The 18,915-nt window shown below is 56.0% G+C and overlaps 2 protein-coding genes and 1 pseudogene across 12 annotated transcripts in view; 2 read left to right on the plus strand and 1 right to left on the minus strand.

The window, feature by feature from the left end:
* Window positions 1–10,025, plus strand: part of DNAH3 (dynein axonemal heavy chain 3) — a 208,317-nt gene extending 198,292 nt beyond the window's left edge. For both annotated transcript variants that reach the window (XM_066383459.1, XM_066383458.1), the window contains exons 62-63: window positions 364–897; window positions 9,953–10,025. In XM_066383459.1, coding sequence (XP_066239556.1) covers window positions 364–717 — 354 coding nt within the window. In that variant the 3' untranslated portion in view covers window positions 718–897; window positions 9,953–10,025. The remainder of the gene's footprint in view (window positions 1–363; window positions 898–9,952) is intronic.
* LYRM1 (LYR motif containing 1) lies at window positions 4,684–18,748 on the minus strand. 10 transcript variants are annotated; one of them, XM_066383479.1, is made up of 4 exons: window positions 18,419–18,748; window positions 13,266–13,425; window positions 9,677–9,769; window positions 4,684–5,278 (listed from the first exon to the last, which is right to left on the minus strand). In XM_066383479.1, exons 1-4 carry the CDS (start codon window positions 18,634–18,636, stop codon window positions 5,162–5,164), a joined length of 588 nt encoding a protein of 195 aa, XP_066239576.1. In that variant the 5' UTR covers window positions 18,637–18,748; the 3' UTR covers window positions 4,684–5,161. The 10 variants fall into 10 exon arrangements, with proteins under 10 accessions (XP_066239576.1, XP_066239575.1, XP_066239574.1 ...); XM_066383478.1 differs by having other exon boundaries at window positions 13,266–13,431; XM_066383477.1 differs by having other exon boundaries at window positions 13,266–13,482.
* Window positions 6,349–8,054, plus strand: LOC136403387 (dynein assembly factor with WD repeat domains 1-like; annotated as a pseudogene).
* Window positions 18,749–18,915: the final 167 nt, after the last annotated feature.

Genomic DNA, 18,915 nt, shown 5'->3' on the forward strand with positions numbered 1-18,915 from the left:
TCTGTCTCCCCTGAGACGACTGTTTTACTAGCATGCGTCTGCGTCTCAGCCCTCGCTTGATAAACCCAGGTGCAGAAGAGGAAGGACGGTCACGCAGCAAGGTCACAAAGCTGCAGTCAGTGTGGCCTCCTGGCTCCCAGTCCAGGGTGTTTTCTACACCTGCCCTCTAAGAAGGGCAGCATGCCCACCAGAAACCGTCCCCGGCCCGTGTGTGGCCAGCAGGACTATTGTCACGGAAGCCCCCATGTCCCTGGGGAAAGTCAACGGGACAGCCAGGTGGCAGTATTCCCCGGACTCTTCAGGATGCTCTGTTTAGGAAAACGGAGGGCCAGGACCCTAAACTCACAGCGCCCTCTCTTCCAGGTGACCAGACAAGAGACTGCCATGGAGAGTCACCCGGAGGACGGGGCTTACATCAAAGGGCTCTTCCTGGAAGGTGCTCGCTGGGACAGGGACAGGATGCAGCTCGGGGAGTCCCGCCCCAAGGTCCTCTACGACCCGCTGCCCATCGTCTGGCTGAAGCCCGGGGAGAGCGCCGTCTTTCTGCACCGGAACGTCTACGAGTGCCCCGTCTACAAGACCAGCGCGCGGAGGGGCGTCCTCTCCACCACAGGCCACTCGACCAACTACGTGCTGTCCCTCGAGCTGCCGACGGACCGGCCCCGGAAGCACTGGGTGAACCGAGGGGTCGCCGCCTTGTGCCAGCTGGACAGCTGACGGCCTCGGTCTCCAGACGGGAAATAAAGGGCACTCCCTTCCGATGACCACCTGCGTCCCTTTCGCGAGCGTGGAGCGGTATGAGGGTGGCGATACTGGTGACGATCGCGATGACGATGACATTTCCACCAGCAGGTCACGTGCTGCGTGAGCCTGGTATTTCCGAGAAGCCCTAGACAGGTTACTGTTGCCCTCATTTTCTTTTTTTTTCTTCTTTTTTTTTTTTTTGTATTTTTCTGAAGCTGGAAATGGGGAGAGACAGTCAGACAGACTCCCGCATGCGCCCGACCGGGATCCACCTGGCACGCCCACCAGGGGCGACGCTCTGCCCACCAGGGGGCGTCGCTCTGCCGCGACCAGAGCCACTCTAGCGCCTGGGGCAGAGGCCAAGGAGCCATCCCCAGCGCCCGGGCCATCTTTGCTCCAATGGAGCCTTGGCTGCGGGAGGGGAAGAGAGAGACAGAGAGGAAGGAGAGGGGGAGGGGTGGAGAAGCAGATGGGCGCTTCTCCTGTGTGCCCTGGCCGGGAATTGAACCCGGGACTTCTGCACGCCAGGCTGACGCTCTACCACTGAGCCAACCAGCCAGGGCTACTGTTGCCCTCATTTTCGGGCTACAGAAACCATGACACAGAAACGGTCAGGTCACCGCCCCCAAGTCAGACAGCGACTACCTGGTGGGACCTGATGGGACAGGGTTGGTGGGACTCCTCAGCAGACACCTTGAGCTGTGTGGCTGAGCTCCCCGTGATTACTCACCCCCCCCCCCTTATTTTGCTGTAACTGTCATTGCATTTTAATTGCTTTTGAATCTCTTCACATAGGCTAACTCACCTCAGGGACTCCCAGGGGTTGAAAGAGGCTCTGCCACTTTTATTATTTTATTTACGTATTTTCTTAAGTGAGAAGCGGGAAGGCAGAGACAGACTCCTCCACACGGCGAGTCCCCTAGGGGGCGATGCTCTGTCCATCTGGGGTGTTGCTCGTTGCTCGGCAACTGAGCTACTTGAGCACCTGAGGCGGAGGCCATAGAGCCATCCTCAGCGCCCGGGGCCAAGCTGCTCCAACTGAGCCATGGCTGGGGGGGAGGGAGGAGAGCAAGAGAGAGAGAGAGGGGGTAGGGGTGGAGAAGCAGATGGGTGCTTCTCCTGTGTGCCCGGACTGGGAATCGAATCCAGGACATCCACACTCCAGCCTGATGCTCTACCACTGAGCTAACCGGCCAGGGCCACTTGTATATATATATTTTAAGGCTTTTGATTATTTAAAATGCACTTCTTACAACCATCTTATGCAGCAGATATGATCATTTTCTCCATGTTAGAGCTGTGGAAATGGAGGCTTAGAAAAGTTAACAGCCCAAAGTTCCACAGCTGGTCTGTTAGCGCTGGGACCCCGGTGCTCCCCCACTGGCCTGCACGGACGGGCTGGGACCCCGGTGCTCCCCCACTGGCCTGCACGGACGGGCTGGGACCCAGTGCTCCTCCACTGGCCTGCATAGACGGGCTGGGACCCAGTGCTCCTCCACTGGCCTGCACGGACAGGCTGGGACCCCGGTGCTCCCCCACTGGCCTGCACGGACGGGCTGGGGCCCCGGGGCTCCCCCACTGGCCTGCACGGACGGGCTGGGACCCCGGGGCTCCCCCACTGGCCTGCACGGACGGGCTGGGGCCCCGGGGCTCCTCCACTGGCCTGCACGGACAGGCTGGGACCCCGGTGCTCCCCCACTGGCCTGCACGGACGGGCTGGGACCCCGGGGCTCCCCCACTGGCCTGCACGGACGGGCTGGGACCTAGTGCTCCCCCACTGGCCTGCACGGACGGGCTGGGACCCCGGGGCTCCCCCACTGGCCTGCACGGACGGGCTGGGACCCCGGTGCTCCCCCACTGGCCTGCACGGACGGGCTGGGACCCCGGTGCTCCCCCACTGGCCTGCACGGACGGGCTGGGGCCCGGTGCTCCTCCACTGGCCTGCACGGACGGGCTGGGACCCCGGGGCTCCCCCACTGGCCTGCACGGACGGGCTGGGACCCACCCCGGGGCTCCTCCACTGGCCTGCACGGACAGGCTGGGACCCACCCCGGGGCTCCTCCCCTGCCCTGCATGGACGGGCTGGGACCCCAGTGCTCCTCCACTGGCCTGCACGGACAGGCTGGGACCCCGGTGCTCCCCCACTGGCCTGCACGGACGGGCTGGGGTTTCAGGGTGGTGGTACGAGGTGACCGGTCCTCGCTGCAGGCCTGCTTGTGCGCCACGGGCTGTGGCCAGGCCCTCAGACATCGTGCCTGTTACTATGTTGGGCATGACTGTCTCTTCTTATGGACTTCAGGGATGTTGAGCGGTTTGTCTGACGTCGCACTGGTGGTGGCCATGGTCACGCAGGTTCACACTGGATTCGGGCAGACGGCAAAGGAACTGTGGAGCCAGAAGATGGGGGGCCATTCCGTTTATTCGAGTCTTGTAACCGCAGATGAGCCAATGGGCAGGGGAGACTGCTTCCCTCTCTCAGGGACCCCAGAGCCCCGACCCCCTCTGGCTGCTCTGACATACAGGCCCCAGCAGCCTCAGCAGGGCTCCCAAGCCCCTCTGTGCTCTCTCTCTCTCTCTCTGCACTCTCCAGCAAAACAGGCTGGGGGGGGGGGGCCTTCTCCAGCAAACAACAGCCCCTCCCAAGCAGGAAGGCAATCTGCAACTTGCAATCTGCCGTGGAGGGCAAGCACCCACAGCCTTCCACAGACTGTATGTGCACAGGACGCTGCCCCAGTAGAAGCAGGAAAACTTAAGAGAAACCATGTTTACCCAGCACCTGAGAGGACCCCGCTTTCAACACTGCAGCCGGGTCAGAGCGGAGGTCTGTGTGGCTGCAGCGCCTGGTGTTCTTCAGTCACGTGCTGTGTCCCCGCTGAGGATTCAGCTGATGTTTCTGAGGAGTCTTAAGAGATTAGCTTTGGCCCTGGCTGGTGGGCTGTGGTACAGCATGGCCTGGCGTGTGGATGTCCCGGGTTCGATTCCCAGCCAGAGCACACAGGATACACGCCCATCTGCCTCACCCCTCCCCCTCCAGCCTCTCTCTCTCTCCCTGTTCATTTTTTTGTTCTTTTTCCTGAAGTTGGAAACAGGGAGACAGTCAGACAGACTCCCACATGCGCCCTACCGGGATCCACCCGGCACGCCCACCAGGGGGCGAAGCTCTGTTGCGACCAGAAGAGCCACAATAGCGCCTGAGGCAGAGGCCATGGAGCATCCCCAGCGCCCGGGCCATCTTTGCTCCAATGGAGCCTCGGCTGCGGGAGGGGAAGAGAGAGACAGAGAGGAAGGAGAGGGGGAGGGGTGGAGAAGCAGATGGGCACCTCTCCTGTGTGCCCTGGCCGGGAATCGAACCCGGGACTTCCGCAAGCCAGGCCGACGCTCTACCACTGAGCCAACGGGCCAGGCCTCCCTGTTCGTTTTGAATGAGTATCTGTGTGACAAGGGAGTAAGTAGTTATGGGCAGGAAGTTAACTGCTGCTCTGTGGTCAGGCAGCCAGTTTGGAAAACAATACAAAGACCCAAATCAATAGCGATTTGCATTTACTGGTGACACCCATGCCCTCCGGAGGTAAGGAGTGCGAGACCGGGACAGCTGGCCTGGGACTCTCGCCTGACCCCACCCGCGTGGGAGAGTGAGCCCTGTGTGCTTCCATCTCTCCTTGTCCCTCTTCTGTTCTGATGTCACTGAAGGCCAGCTCTGCCCTTGTACGTTTCAATTATGTTAAGCCGAAGTACATATAACGATGTAGCAGGAATTTCAAGTAAGCCGTTCGAGTTACAATTCTATTAAATATGCAGATGCTGTGACGCCCGTGTATGTGCTTTAAGGTAGAGCAAACATAGGCATTTAACCGAGACGTGCTTCTGGGTATGTGTGTACGAGAGGCAGGGATAGCCTCCTAAAATTCCCACGAGAAACCATGCTCAATCAAACTGATGCACTTTTTAAGGGGTGTTTATCTGGAAATTGGAAGGGTCAAAAGACAACAAAACACACACAAAAGCAGCCCAATTTTAAGCAAATCTATAACTTAAAAAAAAAAGCCAGAAGGTACTCTGAGGGAGGTGTATTGTTCGATAGCAGCTGTGAGGACTCCCAGCAGCTGGGCAGTCTCCCTGCAGCAGCGAGCAGGTCTGTCCACGGTCTCTGCCACCAGAAGCGTGTCTGTCTGTCTTCAGCTTTCTCCAGACCTCACTTGTTTCCAAATGACACTTCAGGGGGACGCCAGGACCGTGACCTCGAGACCAGGGTCATCCGTCCACCCAGGCAGCAAGGCCCGACACGCTCGAACATCCACACGTGGCGAGGATTTTTAGAAGAGGCTTGAATTTCCGCCCCAACCAAGAAGGGTTCTGTCGTCCGGTTTACCTTCAACACCGACGGCCCATCGTTCTGAGGAATGGGATGTTCTCCGGATTAGGAAACCTCATCATGGGACTTCAGGTACACCGGCTTGGAGAGTCTCCTCAGTTTCTCCTGGCCTCGAAGTCCCCGGCCTCGTGGTGCGGCCAGCCCCATGGGAGGCAGGTGAATCTGAATAAAAAATAATAATAATAATGTAATTATCCACGGCGTAGATTTACAATCCTGACGGCCCTGCACACGTCACTTCCACAACCCTCTCGTGAGGAAGGAGAGCAGCAGCGACGGATGAGAAAACAGCCTCAGAAGTTACAACTTGCTCAAGATGACACTCTCTGTGGTGGAGGCGGGATTTGAACCCAGGTCTGTCTCACGCTGCAGCTTGTGCTCCTCTGTGCCGCGCTGTGAGCACGGAGGGAAGAAACAGCCACAAATCAGTGAAATGAAAATGCAAAGGTGAGGAAAAAAGCGCATGCACAAAAATGCTGGGTGCACAGCAGCAAACTGGGACCAGCCTATGTGCCCCCAGAGGGCACCGGTGAGATGACAGCGGGTCCCAGAGCGGGTCCCAGAGCAGGTCCCACAGCGGGTCCCAGAGCAGGTCCCACAGCAGGTCCCTGAGCGCGTCCCAGAGTGGGTCCCAGAGCAGGTCCCTGAGCGCGTCCCAGAGCGGGTCCCAGAGCAGGCCCCACAGCGGGTCCCACAGCAGGTCCCAGAGCAGGTCCCAGAGCAGGTCCCACAGCGGGTCCCAGAGCAGGTCCCAGAGCAGGTCCCAGAGCAGGTCCCAGAGCAGGTCCCACAGCGGGTCCCAGAGCAGGTCCCAGAGCAGGTCCCACAGCGGGTCCCAGAGCGGGTCCCAGAGCAGGTCCCAGAGCAGGTCCCAGAGCAGGTCCCACAGCGGGTCCCAGAGCAGGTCCCAGAGCGGGTCCCACAGCGGGTCCCAGAGCAGGTCCCACAGCAGGTCCCTGAGCGCGTCCCAGAGCGGGTCCCAGAGCGGGTCCCACAGCAGGTCCCTGAGCGCGTCCCAGAGCGGGTCCCAGAGCGGGTCCCACAGCAGGTCCCTGAGCGCGTCCCAGAGCGGGTCCCAGAGCGGGTCCCACGGCGGGTCCCAGGGCGGGTCCCAGGGCGGACACCACAGCGGGCACAAGGCAACCACATCAAAGAGGGAGGCAGCGCCATCAAGGACTATGAAGTGAAATAAGGAGGCAACAAACAGTACGCCAGGATCACAGGTACTTTAGAAAATGTAGACTGCCAGGAACTATGCTGGAACAGGAGACGAGGGGAGAATCGAAGGCCAAACCCGCTGGCTTGCGTGGTCTCAGACCAGCACGGACGTCCTCGCCCTGGTGGGATCGACAGAGCCGGAGCCTCCTCACTGTTCATGATCAGACCTCCCGAGACGTTTGATGCAGAGATGACAGCATCAAACGTCTGCTCAGGCAGCTCGGCCATCACGCGCCACCTTTTCAAGGTCCTCAGAGCACACGTGCCACCACTGACCAAAGGTGGCACTTAATGATCAGGCTCTTGCTTTACCACCAAACCTGCAGTCGGGGACGGCGCGTCTGGGAGCCACCACACACCCTGCATGGCCACGGGAATGTGGTGTGCCCACAGCATTCAACAACCCTTATGGTGACAAAGCTGCCACTGGGCCCTCGGTGAGACCCGCACGCTGGCGTGCAGACACGGGGACGTGACCACCTGCAGGGTCACAGCAGAGACAGGGTGTTCAGCATTCAACCCTCACAGCACGTCGTGGCTACAGGAAGTGTGGGCACCAGAGCCACCTGTGGGACACGGAGAACGGAGAGGAAGCACTCCACTGTGGGACACTGAGAACGGAGAGGAGGCACTCATTTTCACCGGACATTCCGCTGAAGCCGTCCCCTTGTCCTTCACCTCAGGGGACAGGGTCACCTCGGGGTCTTTAGACCACACAGCTGTAGTATGGAACCCTGGGACCGTCAGTGGTCATGGTGCTGAGATGAGCAGTGCCGTATGCACTGGGGCTGCTCTAAGATAGAGCCGGGCTGTGTGGACAGAGCTTCTGGGCTGTGGGTGCTACGAGTGGCACGTGTCTGGCAGCGTTGACAGGCTATCAGGACGGAACAGTAGCTGTTTCGATTACACTGGAAAGCTCATCGCAACTGCTCCAGCTGATAAGACAGCAAGAATCTGCAGCGCAACTGCCCCAGCTGATAAGACAGCAAGAATCTGCAGCGCAGTCACAAGAAAATGCTTTGCTAAATTGGAAGGTCATGGAGGTGAGATTTCAGATTTCTTTCAGCCCCAAGGGCACCGTCTTCTCACGGCAGCTCTGACGACAGTGAGGATCTGGGATGCTCAGACGGGTCAGAGCCTCCAGGGGCTGGAGGGGAACACCCACGACATCTTTCCTGTGCTGTCAACTGCGAAGGTGACAGAGCCTCACAGGCGGCAGGGGTCACGCCCGCAGGACGTGGCCTGGATCCTCGCAGGCGGCAGGGGTCACGCCCGCAGGACGTGGCCTGGATCCTCGCAGGCGGCAGGGGTCACGCCCGCAGGACGTGGCCTGGATCCTCGCAGGCGGCAGGGGTCACGCCCGCAGGACGTGGCCTGGATCCTCGCAGGCGGCAGGGGTCACGCCCGCAGGACGTGGCCTGGATCCTCGCAGGCGGCAGGGGTCACGCCCTCAGGACGTGGCCTGGATCCTCGCAGGCGGCAGGGGTCACGCCCGCAGGACGTGGCCTGGATCCTCGCAGGCGGCATGGGTCACGCCCGCAGGACGTGGCCTGGATCCTCGCAGGCGGCAGGGGTCACGCCCGCAGGACGTGGCCTGGATCCTCGCAGGCGGCAGGGGTCACGCCCGCAGGACGTGGCCTGGATCCTCGCAGGCGGCAGGGGTCACGCCCGCAGGACGTGGCCTGAAGAAAGAACGCCAGTGGATGGACACACTCACTAGCAATGGGAACAGACTGGAGCGTCACGAGTGGCATTCAGGCTATTTTGATATTTCATGTTTCCTCTTTTTCCACGAGGCAACTATTTATACACAGTCCTTAGCTTCGCAGATATGACTATTAAGACTGATGAAGTTATGTCATTTCTTGATATTATCTGATGGAGATGACAGGAAACAGCTTACTGTTTGGAAAATGTCACTAGTTATTTCAATTTTATTTTTTTAATAACATCACAATCCTGATAAATGAAACCAGAGTAGTTTAACAATGTGTCTTCTCGATTCTTCTTTGAAGGCTGGTTATTTTAATTTCTGTTGAAGAACGTTCTGGAGAAATTCTTTGTGCATTGTACATAGGTATTTAGAATGTGTTTTTAGGGGGACAGTATGTTAAATACGTGGTTGAAAGTGTTATGATTTAATTAGTTTACTTTTTCCAGCTAAGAATGAAAAAGGAAACTTTGGAATAGAAGATTAATCTTCCTTCTTTCACATTCAAGAATGTATTCCCCTACCCTAAAAATGTTGAGGACTTACACCAAATAAAATTAAGGCAGCACACAGTGAAAAAAAAAATTAAAAGGAAAAAAGAAAATGTATGCATATGAGTTAAGAAAAAAAGAAAAGACAAGGATATATTATCAAACTGTTAGGTTGAGCCAATATAATATAAAACTGCCGTTTCCTAGGTCAAGGGTGGAAAATTGGCAATTTCATATGGTCAATCCAAAGTGATAGGTGAGCCTGACCTTTGGTGGTGCAGTGGATAAAGCATCGACCTGGAAATGCTGAGGTCGCCGGTTCGAAACCCGGGGCTTGCCTGGTCAAGCCCCATATGGGAGTTGATGCTTCCCGCTCCTCCCCCCTTCTCTCTCTCTCTCTCTCTTTCTCCTCTCTCTAAAATAAATAAAAACTTATAAAAAAAGAAACGAAGTGATAGAGGGTCACTTCCCCAGGGGGCAGGTTTTTGACAAATTCCACTTTCTACCTTAAGCATTCCTTTAATGTTTGAATTTTCTTTTAAATAACAACCTTGTCTTATATAATAAGAAAATTTTCTCTCTTTTTTTAGCGAGACAGAAACAGAGGGACAGATAGAGACAGACAGGAAGGGAGAGAGACGAGAAGCATCAATCATCAGTTTTTTGTTGCGGCACCTTAGTTCATTGACTGCTTTCTCATATGTGCCTTGATCTGGGGAAGGTGGGGCTGCAGCACAGCGAGTGACCCCTTGCTCAAACCAGTGACCTTGGGCTCAAGCCAGCGACCATGGGGTCATGTCTATGATCCCACACTCAAGCCAGCGACCTTGGGGTTTCAAACCTGGGTCCTCTGCTTCCTGGTCCTCCGCTCCACCCACTGCGCCACCGCCTGGTCAGGCGATAATGACCTCTTTCCATACAAAGAGAAAGCTCCGTGAATGTGAGCTGGTTTTCTGTTCCATCCCTGGGAGAGCTGCAGGGTGGAAGTCAGGCGTTCACTGACCGTGCGGTCAGCTGTGACGAGCTGGCAGCAGGCGAGGGCAGCTGGTTCCCAACCTGCCTCTGATGGCAGCTCTAGACTTCTCAGCCAACACCCGACAGGACGAGTACCGGCCACCTGCTGAGCGGGGTCCCGCTTACCGGCCGCGGATAAGGGTTCTGGTAATGCAGTCCGATCTCCATCCGGGCCGTGCACTCACTGATACACTGCTTGATCAGCTCTGCGTCCGTGAGCTGGAAAGAGAGAGAAACGGGCTAGGTATAGGCGTGCTGAAATGTTTTCCATTCACCAGCCTGTAAATTAGTAAAATTTGGATAATTCAAAAACTCAAAAGCAACTCAATGTAAAATTTACTGTGGATTAAACTTTAAAAAAAAAAATTCCCTCTTCACCCTACACCTCTTGGCTCCGCTCAGGACACAACGAGGAGCAGATTCTTGTTGGCTCTCCGGTGGCAGTCTCCGTGGACACCAGCGCACATGAAGACACTCGGTGCCCCCTCCCCGCAGTCTCCGTGGACACCAGTGTACATGAAGACACTCGGTGCCCCCCCAAGTCTCTGAGGACACCAGCGTACATGAAGACACTCGGTGCCCCCCCCCGCAGTCTCCGTGGACACCAGCGCACATGAAGACACTCGGTGCCCCCCCCGCAGTCTCCGTGGACACCAGTGTACATGAAGACACTCGGTGCCCCCCCCCCGCAGTCTCCGTGGACACCAGCGCACATGAAGACACTCGGTGCCCCCCCCCGCAGTCTCCGTGGACACCAGCGCACATGAAGACACTCGGTGCCCCCCCGCAGTCTCCGTGGACACCAGCGTACATGAAGACACTCGGTGCCCCCCCAAGTCTCTGAGGACACCAGCGTACATGAAGACACTCGGTGCCCCCCCGCAGTCTCCGTGGACACCAGCGTACATGAAGACACTCGGTGCCCCCCCCCGCAGTCTCCGTGGACACCAGCGTACATGAAGACACTCGGTGCCCCCCCCGCAGTCTCCGTGGACACCAGCGTACATGAAGACACTCGGTGCCCCCCCCGCAGTCTCCGTGGACACCAGCGCACATGAAGACACTCAGGTTTCTCTTCTCTCACAAATGACATCCCCCCTTGTTCTGAATGAGCCTTGCTTCCTCCACTAAGAACGTGACGCTGCTTCCGTATTTGCGCAGGTAAAACTGTCCTGTTCTCTTGAACAGCTGCACCCGAGTCCAACCTAAGGCCGTCTTGTAATCGAACCCACCTTCTCATGGGCATTTATGTTATTCCAATCTTTGTCATTATAAATAACTCTTGTTATGAATCCCTCTAAATCTTTTTTTTTTTCTCATATGCAAATATATCTAAACGATAATGTCCTAGAGAAAGAATTGCAGGTCCAAGAGTGTATGTTCATGCATTTTTAATTCGAAAACATACTTTTTGCTGGTCTGACCCCCAAAAATAGGTATAATTTTGATTCACTCACACCAGACAGGGATGGTGTTGGCTATTGTCATTTTTTTTATCTGACAATCTCAGGGAAAAGAGGTCAGTGTCCCCAACTGAACAGTCAGGTATTGCATGTTTTAAAAATCCTCGTGGCACCCCGGTGGACAATCAGTGCTCTAAGAGGCTGAACCACTTGAAATTCCTACGAGCAAGCTATCAAGTAGATTCCCAAACACAGACGGTCAGTCTTCTTCACATCATCCCCACGTGGATCAGACTTGACCCCAGTGTCAGGAAGTGCCGTCTAGACACCCCCGGGCGAGACACTGCAGAATGATTCATCTCGCATCTTGAGGCCTTGCGGTAGTCCCGTTTCAAGTAGAAGAATGACAAGTTCATTCTGAGAAACAGGAAGCTGTGAGGTCGTCAAGGGGGAGAGCCTCTCTTACTGAGGGTGCCGAGTGAGTCACCACGTGGCTCTGCTCAAGGTCTGCAAGTGGCCTCCAGCAGCCGGGCTGGGACCCCCCCAGCCCCGGTGTCGCCCACGGGGAGGCCGAGGTTGCTGGTACCCGGTGGCACCCCCTGGAGCAGAGGAGAGCTCGCTGGGCACAGAGCCCCTGCTGGCTCCGTCTCCTAACCTCTGTGCTGCTTTGACAGCCACCTTGCGACATGTCCACCTTCCTTCCCGTTTGCCTCTTAGGATTCGAGCAATCCAGGAGCTACCTCTGAATTCCGATCAAGCTCTGAAAGCAAGTTATGTTACAAGAAAATAGTTCGTGTCTGCCTGCCTAAGGGGTGGGGGTCAAGAGAGCCCCTGACACGGCGATGGTCAGGGGGCTCAGGGCCTCCTGGGCTCCACCTGTCCATCTGAACGCGTCTGGGTCCGAGTTCTCCAGATCCCGTTGTTTGGAGGATGCCTGTGTGATTCTGCCGTATCGACACACTGCCTTGAGCTCTGTCTTTGAACGGACCCTCCTAAGCACAGCATTTGTGAAACTACCTGAGGCTGTATTTTCTTTCTAACGTGGAAAAACAAGCACACAGGTTAGCATGGAAAGCCCATGTACTGCCCTCAACAAAACAGAATCTTACTCATGTGCTGTCACGGGCACACAGGTGCCGTCTCACACCACACTGGGCCCATGTGAGCAGCGGCAGGTGAATGATTGATTACTCTGCCATAAGGAACCCACAGTGTCCTGTGCAGTCCTCGGGTGAGTGAGCCTGCAGGGGCTGACCGGGCACATGCAGCTGTGACATCCCCAGCGCCAGGCTGAGTGGACGCCGTGAGGCCATGGTCCCTGCCTTGGCCCTGAGGGCAGCACCACTCTGACCCATCGACTACAGAGAAGGCACTGGTCCCTAATCAACCCCTATATTCAGAGAAGTCAGAGCCCATCCCTCCGGCTGGTGGCTGAATGTGCAGAGAAGACAGGGCCAAAGGGAGACAGAGACGGGTCAGAGAGGCAAAAATAGAGACAGAGGTGTCGGGAAGTTCCACGAGGGGACAGCAACAGCCCCGAGTCCGCGAGACCCCTGTGGAGGCGAGGCCGGGAGCCGGGCGCCTCCTCCGTGCTGTGCCAGGCAGTGGGCCAGGCAGTGCTCAGCGGTGATCGGAACGAGGCAGATCGAGCCTCTTAGAAATGGTCTTTGGCTCCTTGGTCTGTCCAGGTTGTGCGTTTCCATTAAACCAGGTCACAGGAGCACTATTTTACCCACTTCTGTGGTCCCAGCAGGCAATCTCAGTAACGCTACCCAGAGAGGCTGGAGTTCAGAGCTAAGCTATGCAGGGAACCCTGTGTCTCAACCCTAGTCCTCTCTCTCCGAATACTGGCTTTCCGTGGTTTGTGAATTGAAAAAAGAAACCAGAACAAAACACTAACTGCACCCCTCCTGTGGGAGGTGTCCACACAGACAGTGTGTGAGGAACAGTCCCGCCCGAAAATGTCCCCTGGCCCAACCTGGTCCCCGGGCCCGGGGTCTTCTGAGAACGCAGAGCTACTTAACAGCCGGACTGAGACCTGGAATGAGTGTGGACAGAGGCCCGGGCCGGGCTCTGCTTCCAGGCCGGGCAGGCTGACCGGGCTGCCGCTTGGGCCCCGTCTGCCCACCCTCTGCGGCCGGGACGGCTCATCGGTCCTCTCCCCTTCGGGACAGAGAGGACTCGGACACAGGAGCTGCTCCCCGGGGGGGGCGGGGCAGAGGCAGGGGGGCCTCCGGCAGAGGCAGGGGGGCCTCCGGCAGAGGCAGGGGGGCCTCCGGCAGAGGCAGGGGGGCCCCAGCAGAGCCACTTACATGCTTGTTTTTCTGGAACAGCGTCCGGGCTTCGGTCAGGATGTACTGCTTCTCTCTGACGGTGTCGGCCGCCTGTCCCGAGGCCGCCTGCCACCCCCGCGCCAGCCTGAAGATGCGGCGGTAGAGGCCGAGGACTTCCCCACGCGTTGCTGTGCTCATCCTGACCCTCGAAACAAGAGGGGAGAGCTGCGTGAAAACCCAGCAGGACGGCGGGCAGCTAGCTAGGCAGAAGGACATTAAGAAAAAAAAAGTCAAGCCCTTTAATCAGATTAAAAAGAACTGCTCTTTCTGGACCCATTTGGGAGCAGTGCCACATGGAGCCACGGGCCATGCACCATCGCCTGTGAGGGCCGCCCCCACACTGTTGGCCACGACAGCCGTTGTTACAAACACGGCAAAAGCAAATACCCTGTTCTCTGCACCAGTGCGTGCTTCCCCGAGGGTCTGAGGAATGACGCTGCCGGTGTGAGCTCTGCCAAGACGCCACCCAGACCCGTGCCGAGAAGGCACATCGTGAATACGTGGCTTTCAAGCAGAGGTTGCAACGTCAGGCTCCGCCAGGGCCGGCCGGGCAGGGAGGACTGCTGTAGAGGACAGCCGGGGGTAGTTGTCCCTCAGCCCCAGCCGGCTGCCGCCACATACAGAGGAGGACCCAGGGATGCCGGGTTTCCGGAGAGCCTCACCGTTGGCCATCGGATTTTTAAAATAGGAAATCTCAAATCTCTAATTCGTTACTTTTGAAAATGCACCATGAAAGACCAAACAGAATGTGTCAGCAGCCTCAGCACAAGGTTCATCATGACCTTGTTGAAAATGTGTCTCAAAACTGCTGGTCCAGTTCCTCGCCACACAGGAACTGTAGTCGGTGTAACTGGACATGGTTACGATGACGGGAGACCTTATGGGCCCCTACCCCCAGGTCTTTACTCTGAAACATCAATGTTTTACGTTCAGACCTTAGCTAAGATCCAACCTAAACGCATTTCCTAACGCTAATTTTAAATATTAAATTCCTGTTGTGTTTTATTATGAAGTATTTCAGATACACAAACTGATACAGAGGAATAGCCATATATTCACAATGAAGCCTAAAGAACAAATGTATCCACAGCTGGAACTCTAGGTGCCTCTTCCAGATCAAATTCCCCTTCTTCTCTCCTATAAGGAAACACTATCTAGTATTTTCCTTTCTAACACATATCTTTACATTTAACATTAAACCACATTGCTTAACAAGTTTAAAAACTCCATATATATATATGCATATATACACACACATATACACATACATGTATATACACATATGTAAAGAATTACGTCCTTTTTGCCCACATTTGTAAGATTCCCCCACTCTCCTATGTGGCTCCAGCTCGCACATCCTCACTTGCTGCAGCCTAGTCCACTGTACAACACACCCATGTGTGCTCTCCTCCTGAGGACAGTCGGAGTTTCCTTTTTCTTTTACCTGGGCGAACACTTTAGCCTATTTCTTTCCTCTTGAATTTAAGTTCAGGAAAGAGGGGAAAGAAATGTCCCCCCACCAGAGGACTCTGATTATAGTCAGACTTAGGAGTAGGAGCCCTGCCCTGCCCTCAGCAGACAGGCAGCTGGGAAGACGGGAGGACATCTGGAGAGGAAGCAGCAGGGCCAGACACTGGACGCCTCACCCCGCGTCCTCGACTGTCCTTGCACGGGCTCCCCAGGACCAGACGTAGGCTGCTCACTGCCCCTCGGGAACAGCCAGGTGGGAGGGGTAGCCCAAGAAGACTGCAGGCTTGAGGGCAGCACCGAGTTTACGAGACGGTGGCAGCTCAAGAACGTAGATGGGAACTGGCAAGAGGTGTGTTTACCCAGAAGTTCCAAGTACCTGCAAGGAATTCACTGTACAGAGCATTTCTCTCAGATGTGGGTCTGTCCTACTGATTGATCCCTGGCCCCAGTGACTTTTCTTGAGCAATGAGGTATATGAATCAAGGCTTAAACATTTGAGGAAAATCTTGAAAGCACTACTTCACCCAATTCAAAAGTTTACAGGACTAAAGTTATATTCAGCACCAACTCTGATGTCGACAATGCTTCAGAGAGAAGGCTTAAAAGGAATTCACGACAAACAAGAACATCGCCTGACCAGGTGGTGGCGCAGTGGATAGAATGTTGACCTGAGATGCTGAGGACCCAGGTTCGAAACCCCAAGGACACTGGCTTGAGCACGGGCTCACCAGCTTGATGGTGGGATCATAGACATGATCCCATGGTTGCTGGCTTGAGCCCAAAGGTCATTGGCTTAAGCAAGAGGTCACTGGCTCTGCTGTAACCCCCATCAAGGCACATATGAGAAAGCAATCAATGAACGAAGGTGCTGCAACAATTGATGCTTCTCTTCTATCTCCCTTTCTGTCTGTCTGTCCCTGTAGCTCTCTCTAAAAACAACAAAAGATCCCCAAGATCACCATGCTTTATGGCTAATTGTTAATAAAAACCAAGATGAGATGATGACACCTTTCCTGTTAAGGAAAAAGGTTTCCTAGTTTCTGGTCTCCCTAAAATTTTATGGTTTCATATGAAAATCTGTGAGTCAGCTCCTGAGAGGCAGGGAGTCTGTAACTAACTTCTGTTAGTGACGGCCTCAATTCCCTGTCCTTCCCCGAGGAGCGGCCTTGGAGGACAGTGAAGGTCCAAGGTCTGGCGTCTGAAAACAGCGACCTCCTGCTAAGTCTTCACTGGGTTCCTTCTATTCCCGAGAACCTGAGCTTCAAACTGTAACGAATCACACACTGGACTCTGATACAGGAGCCCTGTAATTAGGGTACCCAAAGTAACAAGCAGAACTAGTAACTGGTACTTACTAGGGCTATTTTCAAAAACACTTTCATTGAAGAGTTTGGAAAACCAATCCTGTCTCTCTCTCCAACATCAGTTGACCCAGAAAACTTAAATCTGTTAGCGGACTAGAGGACTCCATTCACCTGAAGGCACTAAAGTCCAAGCAAATGAAAGCAGGAGTTTATAGCAGAGCAGAGGTTCATTGAGAAAGTGGTGCCAAGCCTAGAATCACAGGTAAATTAATGCTAAATGCCCTGGGGCTCTCTAATGGCTTCCAGGGAATGGGTTCCACAGGGAAAAGTCAACCATCATGAGGACAACGGATGGGGTTGTGGGTTGTGTGAAGGGGACTCAGGAGGGAGCAGTCAGCATTGTACCAGGTCCCGACGGCACCCACGGCATTGTTCCCGCAGTCTCATGAAGGTGTGGCCCACAGGATCCTTCTGCTTTGATCCTGGGCGTGGGGGTGAAACAAGTAGAATCAAGATGTTATCTTTAGCTTGATCTCAATGCTTTCTGTAACCAACAGACCTGAGGCTTTGTTCTTCAGTTTCATACCACCTGGACTTTGATGTCCAAACCTCTTAATAATTAAGGCGTGGACAGACAGGAAGGAGAAAGGGTCATGTTAAAGAAATGGAGTTTGAGTGTTGACAATTCGCAGAGAGGGCTAAAGCGTTTCTCCCCGCGGCGTACGATTTACAAGTCTGGCCTACCACTTCCTTACCATTCTTGGGCAAAAAGGCAAGGGTTTGAAAAAAAAGGTTTCTTTTGTTCTATCCTTATTGGGATCTTTCAGTTCTCTGAGGAAATCATGTTCCTTCATACTTAGAGGAATATACCTCTCTTTCCAGAAGGTTCTCCCCTGGCCTGCTCCCATGCACCCGACCAACTCCTGACACCCTTCAGTTGTCACTGAAACATGATGCCTAGGTGATCCGCATGCCCTCACTCCTCCGCCTCATCCTGCGCACGAGACCACATCTCTCTGTTCATCCGTCCCTTGGCCCTTTTACTTCTTTGTAGCACTGACCACTCAAGAAATAGCTCGTTAACGCCCGCCTTCCCCACCGACTCTAACCTTTACAGAGACAGCAACCACAACCACCTCCTATGGTGCTGAATTCCCAGCACCCAGCAAAGTGCATTATCGGTAGTCAACAAATAAACGTCTGCTGAATAAACATTATCTCATGCTGCAGAAAGCTTGTGATTCTTAGAGACAAAATCAGCCAGCTATTAAAGAAAATTTAAAAAGCTCTTTCCCTTCGGTTTACATTGGTCTCTGTCCCTAGGAAGCAGCAGCCTGTTGAGAGGAAGTGCCTTTTCTCTCCCAGGAGGTCTTCCTTCCTCGAGATCGAATGGCTTGGGCCCCATATTTATTCCTCCAGCAACCGATGACCTCCCATTAGTAACTGCAGAGCCGAGGGGGCCCCTTTTCCGTCCTCGCTCGTTTCAGGGGTGGACCTCACCTGCAGGGGGGTCTGCCAGGCCTTCCAGTGCACCCACAACGCGGCCTCCAAACAGGTCCGCCACTTTACACGCACCCTTCCCTATCCAGCAACCAGCCGTCATTTTATTATTATTTTTAAAGTAAGTCACATCCTGTCCCCTTTCTTAACACCGTCCGGGAACAGAACAGCCAAACACTCCCCGGGGGGCTGAAAGGCTCTGCTTGGTGGCCCGGGGGGCCACCTCCCGTCCCAGACGCCCTCCTCCTGGCCCCTCTCTGTTCCTTCTCTTCCAGCCGCGGGCCCGCCTGGCCTTTTCTTCCATGACAACCTTCTTCTGCAGCTCCTTTTTCTCGGGTCTTACCCTGTCTTGGGGTGGGGGTGGGGGGCATTTCTCACTTGCTGACCTTTTCCTTACTGACTGGCCTTTTGGACTTTCTCCCGGAACGCAACAAAGAGACGAAGCCGAGCCTCCACCGGCGGCCGCAGGGGACTGATTGTGACGCCGGCTCCCACGGTCCTAGAGCGTCTCCGTATCCGGTACGGGGCGCCGCTCGGGTCAACCTTCCCCGCCAGGCGTTCTCGTTCTCGTTCTCGCCCCCCCTGCGGGTGTCCCCGCTAACCCCCCAGCTGCACCTGCATCCGGGGATCCGAAGGGCTCAGGGTGGTCTCGCACGGGCTGCACACCCAGATCCTCCCGTTCCTGGCCGGGAGGGGGCAGGTTCCCGAGGCCAGAGGCGCTGACCCCGAGCCGCCCTCGCCAGCCTGGGTCACACAGGCGCGTCTCCTAGCAACGCCGCCCTCCTCTCCGGCCCTTGCCTGCCCCAGCGGAGCCGCCCCAGCCGGCAGTCCCCGCGCCTTCACCCCACGCACACTCACTCGACGTCAGTCCCGGCGGGCTGCGGGGAAGAGGCGGCGCCGGGGAGCCGAGCCGAGTCGCGGCCGACGGAACTCGGGCAGGACGGTCCTCCCATCCACACTGGACGGACCTCGGTGGGAGAACGGTCCCCAGGTCTGGCGTCGTCTCCAGCCTCCCTCTGCGACCTCCCACTCGAGCCCACCTTCCTCCGTGGACCCCAGGCGATCGCCAACTTCATCTGCTCCCTACGTTCCCTTCTCCCTGGGGCTGCCCTGCCCGCCTCTGCCAGCTCCGCCCAGGATTCAGCCCAGCGCCTCCGGCTGGCTCCCTCGCTCTTTGCCCTTCAGTGGGCGGCGGTTTCGGACGTCGTGACGCACGTACGTCGTGACGCAACACTCCCCCCCACCACGCCGTTCCCTCCCCCGCCCGGCTACTCCATTCTTCCTCCTGGAGCCGGCGGCGGCCGGTGGGGTTACCGGAAGTGATGCTGCGGGAGGCCGCGGAGGGGGCGGGGCTT

The sequence above is a fragment of the Saccopteryx leptura genome, chromosome 4, assembly GCF_036850995.1.
Source record: "Saccopteryx leptura isolate mSacLep1 chromosome 4, mSacLep1_pri_phased_curated, whole genome shotgun sequence".
Taxonomy (NCBI): Eukaryota; Metazoa; Chordata; class Mammalia; order Chiroptera; family Emballonuridae; genus Saccopteryx; species Saccopteryx leptura.